Source organism: Epinephelus fuscoguttatus, linkage group LG12 (genome assembly GCF_011397635.1).
Source record: "Epinephelus fuscoguttatus linkage group LG12, E.fuscoguttatus.final_Chr_v1".
Classification (NCBI taxonomy): Eukaryota; Metazoa; Chordata; class Actinopteri; order Perciformes; family Serranidae; genus Epinephelus; species Epinephelus fuscoguttatus.
The window spans coordinates 10,921,756-10,929,512 of record NC_064763.1 but is presented as its reverse complement, the minus strand read 5'-3'; the positions used below and the strand labels follow the sequence as shown (position 1 = coordinate 10,929,512).

At 39.0% G+C, this 7,757-nt stretch overlaps 1 protein-coding gene across 1 annotated transcript in view; it reads left to right on the top strand.

Moving 5' to 3' along the window:
* The first annotated feature begins 4,552 nt into the window (after nucleotides 1-4,552).
* LOC125898063 (oligophrenin-1-like) overlaps nucleotides 4,553-7,757 on the top strand; it is a 28,633-nt gene continuing 25,428 nt past the window's right edge. The window contains 3 exon segments of the mRNA XM_049591687.1: nucleotides 4,553-5,253; nucleotides 6,374-6,469; nucleotides 6,886-6,947. Coding sequence (XP_049447644.1) covers nucleotides 5,100-5,253; nucleotides 6,374-6,469; nucleotides 6,886-6,947 — 312 coding nt within the window. The 5' untranslated portion in view covers nucleotides 4,553-5,099.

The window sequence follows — 7,757 nt, the reverse complement described above, 5'->3', positions numbered from 1 at the left end:
GCTTATTAATTACGGGCACAAAAATTTCATCAAATCTGGACAGAGCTTCATCTGGATTATTTTCCTTTAGCACATCCTCCCAGTTCAATTTCTTTACTTCTTCAATAAAGTTTTCCTCATTAAACATTTTGTATGGTATTTTCATTATCACTTTAGGTCCAGGTTTTTTAATTTTTGCTTTCCTGACAACTGCAATAAGATTGTGATCACTGCACCCTATCAGAACCGATACTGATTTTAGACAAAGTTCTGGCGCATTCGTATATATGTGATCAATACAGGACGAGCTAGTGATCCCATCATACTTATGACATATCCTTGTAGGTTTATTTATCAATTGATGAAAACCACATGAATTGGTAGTAGTTAAAAGTTTGTTTTTTTGTGAGCAATTGTTAGTGAACCAGTCAATGTTGAAATCCCCAGTTAAATATATTTCCAGACTCAAAACACTGATATCTTCAATCATTTGACAGATTTCATCTAAATAAATGCTGTTAGCACTTGGGGGTCTGTAACAACAACCAACCAGCATAGGTTTGGAGTGAGGCAGCTGAATTTGTAGCCATATTGTTTCAATTTCATAACACATTAGGTCCTTTCTTATTCTCACAGGAATATGTTCTTGACTAAAAAATGCAACTCCTCCTCCATGTGCATTTCTGTCCCTTCTAAAGATTCGACTATCGTCAAATGTAGAGTGCAAGTGTGTCTCAGATATTGCCAATACATGTATATTATCATTATTAAGAATTTCAGTTAATTCATGTATCTTATTCCTAATGCTATTAATATTTATGTGTGCAATTTTTAAACCTTTTCTCGGTAATCTGTGGTGTTTAACATAAGATTCAGCCATGAGGAGTGAGAATGTCCCTGAGAGAGAGTTCTAGATTTAATCATGTCTTAATTGTCATTTAACTGCTTCGGTGTGCTGCTTCAAGGATGGATGATCAGTTTATCATGTCTTAAGAAGGCAATGTCCCCCCTCTCACGTGCTGCTCTCATCTTAGGAATCAGTTCTTTCCTTTTCAGTCTTACTGCATCTGTGTAATCCTCATTTATGAAGATTTTTGTTCCTTTGTGTGTCCTTTGTGTGTGTGTGTGTGTGTGTGTGTGTGTGTGTGTGTGTGTGTGTGTGTGTGTTCATAATCTTGTTTCATGGCACCCTAGAAACCACCACCTGCATTGTTTGATGCATTTGGACTCTGACCAGCACTTAGAATCTGCTGCACACATATACACCTTTTCCAATAAATTAGCTCTGGTTGTTGAACCTGTTCTGTTTGGGATTTTTAAACCTTGGTGCTATCTTTCGTACCAGCCTGCATTTCCACAAGTTTTGAGTGGAACCATTATAACCAAGGCTGTGTCATCGAAGGAGGGCAATGTACAACACACAACAGAAGTTAACAGTATCAGCAAAGTTGCAAATTGAATTTATTACCTAAGAGCTTTTGTTCTGTTAAAAAAAGTATGGTACAACTACGAATAAGACCTCTGCATTCTCTTTTTCCTGAAGATTTCTCACTTGACTTCTACAGTGTTGTCTTCACCATCTTCTCTTTCCAATCTGTAGAATATGACACGCCCACTGATGTTGTAAAGGTTCACACCTCAGGTTAAAAACAACCTGCTATTTTTTTGGTTCCAGCAGTGAACCAGCTTTTCTAGTTCTGAACCAATTTATTTTTGGTCGAAATGCTCTGAACGATTCAAAATGAAGTGGTAAAACCAGAAAGAAACCCGTTCCATGTTAGTGGAAAAGGGGTTATAGTGAAGGTTGTAATGTGATAAAGGCAGTAGTGGAATGTAAGGACATTTACTCAGGTACTGTACTTGAGTACTTTCCTGGAGAATTCCCATATTATGCTACATTATACTGCTACTCCACTACATTTTGGAGGCAAAAATTGTACTTTGTACACCACTACATTTATCTGATAACTTCTTTTACTAGTAACTTTGCAGATTTAAATAATACAAAATACAAATAATTAAAAGAAAACCAAATGTGATATTTTATTATAACGCACGCTATGCAGCAGAGCAATATGTAAAATTAACTTCACCTTTACCAGCTGCAGCATTTAAGTGTTGTACACATTAATACATCACTAATTATGATCCAGTAATAAAATATATATGATTCTGAAATGGGCCATTCTGCATGATGAATACATTTACTTTAGTATATTTTGTTGCTAATACTTTTGTTACTTTTACTTAAGACATACTTACTTAACATGCTATTTCTTCACTGTAGTATTTCTGCTTTTACTGAAGTAAAATATCTGAGAACATCTTCCTCCACTGGATGAAGGGCTGTATATGTGACTGTATTGTTGACTGTCAGTACTGCCTTCCTATCACAGAGGTGTTACCAAGAGATATAATTATGTGTAAACACTCCTACAGGATGTTGAGATGATTTATTATCTCTCATGACCTGTTCTGGAACGTCTCTAATACTCCTCATGTTGTGTTTGTTAATGACGGCCCAAGGACAAGTTTTAATCCAGGGGTGGGCAGTGTTTCTGACCTGATGGATAAAACTTTTCTAAATCCCTGTACAAATATCAGTGACCTATGATATTAATGTGAATTAATGATACTGCTATTTGGCAGCATTGGGAATGTCAACAAACTGACTAAAGGCTGTATTCTTGTAATGTCGTTGGTGTATTCAAATGAGGCATTTAAAATTGTGTCTGTGTGTTTGCAGACTTACACTTGTCTTCTGCTTCAGTTGAGTCTGAATGATGACATCTGGAGGTCATTAACAGTAATTGCAACATTTGAATAGGAATTCTCTGTACAAGTGAATTCAGTGTTGGGAAAGTGACAGTGCACCAAGTGCAACTTGTTTAGTCATCATACTCCATATTCTTCAAATGCAACGCCTGAACACAGGCCTCTGCGGAGACAAACATGTCTGCAGATCTATCACTGGGTCATAAGGTTCAAAACATCTGTCATCAGACACTGATTAATATGTAATCAAGGTAATTTTCAGTCATATCTTGATATTTCTTTGATATTTTTTAAGTGGCACTCAACTAAATCACGTGATCCTATTGTACTTTAGTACTATTGTTTTTGTGCAATGAAGTTTTACACTTGTGCTTCCATTGTGTATGTTCCAAAATTTTGCAGCATTACTGTAGGAGGGGCGCTTCTGTAAGCTACATCTGGTGAACCTGCCAGTGCAACAAAGACCAGATATATTACAGTACTTAATCCTGGAAAACACACCCAGTCACACGCAGGTGTGATCTGTCTCACTGTTGAATAATAACTTCTCATGATATGTTCAGGGCCCCATTCATTATTGTGTCCCTGCAGATGTGTTTCTATCCTGAGCCGCTTTGAATGAAAATGATTTTCCTTCAACCCACAGTGCTACAGTGGCTTTGATTTAAGACCTATAAAGATATAACCTTTATTTCATTTATTCAGGGAAGTCCACTATCGGTCACTGCAGCAGTTGAGGGTTAAGGGCTTTGATCAAGAGCTGTGGTTCCCAACTGTTTTTATGTCAAGAACACCCATTTGATAATATTTCGCTTCAGGGACTTGCATCTTAAAAAGATTTTGGTTGTTAGATATAATTAAGACTAGGATAATACAGCTGTAAACTAGTTAATGAGATAACCATGGAGAAAGTTAAACTTCTGGTCAGAATAGTCACTCTTGACTCTTACTCAGGGCTTACCTTTAGTGTGAATTAAATATTAAAACTATTCCCCAGTTTTCTGGGGACCCCCTGGAACTCCCTAACCCAGACTCCTGGTGAGGAACCACCGCTTAGGAGGACCTCATTGGAGGCTGTGTGGTGGTAATTGCACCTAAATGTATCCTGTTTATGGTCATAAACCCATTCTTTGCTGTTCACAACCTTTCAGGCTTGTGATCCCTTTGAATGCAATCTACTGTCTACTAGCAACAACTACTTGTAACCAGTTCAAGCAAAAAGTATTTTCCCCTTTACTTTCTTAAATTATATTCTAAGAGTAAAAAATGTACCTTTTACTGGATAATTTTCTTTCTGAATAATTTCAAGATAAAATTATCCAGTATTTCCTCCCTAACTTGTGACCTCTTACATTTATCTTGCATTCATTCATGGAGGTCCCAACCACTGCTTTAGGTGAACAATGCGCCTCAAGAAAATATGGAGAGACTGTCTTTACTTTAGCTGCTGACTATGTGCAAAATGTAGCCTGTTGTATCTCTAATATCAGAACCATATAAAGCACAATGTAATCTCCTGCTATTAATTATTTTCCTTTTATAAATAATGGTTGTATCTATATATCATATATATTTATAATGTATATATAATTACTGTGCTATACTGATTTCTTCAGTCCCTCTTTTCCAGTTGTTATTACCCATTTATTTTGACTTATCTGTTGGTTCAGGATCCTAACATGAGAGATTTCCGACAGCACTTGAAAGCAGCATCGTCAACAGCAGCAGCAGCCCCTTTAAGAACCTCCTGGGTGTGGAAAAGGGGAAGTTTTAAGTGAGTCCATAGCCAGATGGTTGCGTTCCGTTTAGCCTCGTATCACGCTCTTTGTGAGGATGTGAAACTCGAGGACGCGTAAGAAAAATACAAATATATTCAGTAACGTGTATATAATGATTTAATTGGGTGTTCGCACTTACTGAATTAAAAAGTGGTTTCAAGTCAAGGCAAAGGACGGACGGAGGTTTCATGAAAGTGCCAAACACTTCAGAATGGGACGCGTCCAAATGGATTCTAGCCGCTCTTCTAATCACGACACCGCAACAAGGAAAAAGTGGTAAAGAGGACCAGGACACAACTAAATTACAGTATTAACTGCGCGTCAGACGAAGGAAAGAAGGAAGTGAACCAAAACCGTGGCTCTTCACTGTTTAGTGCACTTCATATTTGACCAGCGGCTGCCGCAGGCTCCCACGGACACCATGGTTTCTGCTCCTATGAACAGATGAGAGTGTGCAGTCGCTTCAACCGAGCAGCAATGAGCAGTGTACGGTAGACGAGCGTAGGCTGCGTGGCTCACCAGAACTAATTCAGTGCTTCTATTGTGTGAAACCCAGTTGTCCTGAAGATGGGGCATCCTCCCCTGGAGTTTAGTGACTGCTATCTGGACAGTCCGGACTTCAGAGAGACTCTCAAGTGTTATGAGCTGGAGCTGGAGAGGACGAGCAAATTCCTCAAAGAGCTGATAAAAGATGGCAACAGTGTGATCACTGCTATCAAAGGTAAGCATGCTTACAACTGTCTTTACATCAGCTTTTTGTTCATTGCATGTGAATGTAGTGGCGTGATGACGTATGACATCAGCATCAGTGGGGCCTCTTTAAGGGCCTACAGGATCAATGTGGGTGGGGGGTGGGGGGTGCAAGTGCTCCCCTGGGTGAGGACCAAACAGCCTGCATTGAAAGGCCATGGATCTGGTGCAGATGTGCAGGATGAGCGGCTCTGTTTGTTCCCAAACAACACAACATCTGTCTGCTTGTGTTGTCATCCCTCTGCTGCTGGTTGTAGAATGGGACCAGTGACAGCACCCAGTAAATGTGTATATGTGGGTCACTATGGCACCCATGATGGCCAACACTGTGTTTTTTGAGTGGCCAATACACCATTCTGTCTGTCTAAATCACCAGTGACCAGCTTTTCACCTCGAAAACAGAAAGTGTCATTGTAGGTGCTGTGGCAGTACTGCAGAGTGGTGAGAGTCCTACTGTATATTCAGTCCAGATAATAGCCAGAGGTCACGAGTGCTCGTTGTTGGGGTGAGCTGCACCAAGACATATTCATGAAAGATGAGGACTCACTTAACTTCATTTTAAACACAGATCTGCAGCTCTCTGTGTTGGAGATGTGTCTGTCCTGCCCTGCACTTTGTCTGCAATAAAGGCCCCATAAAAAGGCACTGTTAAAGCAGGAATCCAAAATAAACAACTCATACAAAACACACAGTTTGTTCATGGAAAAAAAATATGTGAAATAATGTGAAGACTGAAAACTGTTCCATTACAGAAATAGGGATTTAAGGAGGGATTTAGAATATGATGTTAGCCAAGCTCCGCAGGCAAAACCCCTGACAATATTGATCTGACAGACTGTTTTGTTTTGATAATAAAACCCAGACAAAGCAGGGATAATATAGACTGCAAACTGTAGTGCTGATGAACTCTGCCAAGGGTGTCTATCATACTTTAGACTTTCCTACCAGAGAAAAAAGAAAAACACACAGTAGCAATATTCCTGGTCTGCACTTAAATTTTTATGAGATTTGGGTTGAATTCAAAGGATAAAGAACTTTATATTGTATTCACTTCAGATGTTTTAAAAGGACTAAATGTTGTTTCCATACAGGATATTCTTTGGCTGTACAGAAGTTTTCCCAGACTCTCAGCACGTTCCAGTTCGACTTCATCGGTGACTCCCTGACTGATGATGAGATCAACATTGGTAAGATAATACAAACATGGTCCTTAACATAGTTTACATTTAGTGAACACTTCATACCTTCCTCCAGCAGGCTTTGCTGTTTACTTATACCACATGGATAAATACACATTTGACCTCAGAATAAGCTGCTACCTTAAAGTCTGTGTGACCTTAGAGGAGAGAAACATTTCTGGCAGCCACTTGGGAATGCCTCACAACCTGAATGTGAAGAATCAGGAAACAAAACAGTTTGGAAAAACCTCCAGCTCAATGACAAATGTGTTTAAAAAAAGAAAGAGCTGTAAATATTATCATCATAAAGTCTATTCTAATGCACATTTGCAATCTTTCCAACTGCGTTTCTTGCGTCAGACACTCAAGATAAGAATGCGTGATGATGTTTATTCCAGTCGTCATGTTTGCATTTTCATCCGCAGCTCAGTCGTTCCAGGAGTTTGCCGGACTTCTGCAGGAAGTGGAGCACGACAGGATGATGCTGGTGGGTTATCAACTTCCTCCTCGCTGACTCTGCATCCTATTTAAACGCTCATAAGACAATAGAAACCACATTAATATATCCTGCTGAAAGATAAAACCACTTGGAAGGAAACCTTTGGTATATTCTGTTGTGGATATCTAACTTATGTTTCTGTGTGATGCAAAATTAACACTAATTTGTGTACCGTGGACATTCTGTCTGTCTCTGTTGATTGAGATATGCTACCACAACAACACACATGCACATACCTAGATACTGAGTGTGTAAATGTGTGGCCTTGGGTGTGCCTGTTGAGAGGAACGCTGGTAATAGTTTTGCTATCACTTCCCCCCATGAATTTCTTGTTCCCTTTTTGTAAAGGTTTCATATTACCTGCATGTCGGTCCAGTTTCATACAGTTTTTATCACTTTTGCTGATATTTCACACATTTTATTAGACAGTAAATACTAAATATTTTGTTCTCTGGTGTTATAGCATTGTATTTTAACCCTTTAGCTTCATTTAGATAATTTATATTGTCATTACACACTACTTCTCCCACATTTGTCCATTTTTACTAACACAACACCAATTCTCTCTTTGATCCTCTTGCACTTTAGCCATCAAGTCATGACTGTAGGAGTAGCAGTTCCTGTTGAACTGGGTTTTCTGGATTCAGATCTTATTTTCAAAATGGAGGTCATCTAATAAATTGCGTTTGTGGTGGTGTGGAAGAGCAGCGTTATTATTTTTCCCACACTCATACTTGAGATGTTTGTGCCTCACTGATATCCCACATTGCCTACAAATGTACTGTGTGAAAGAGTGTG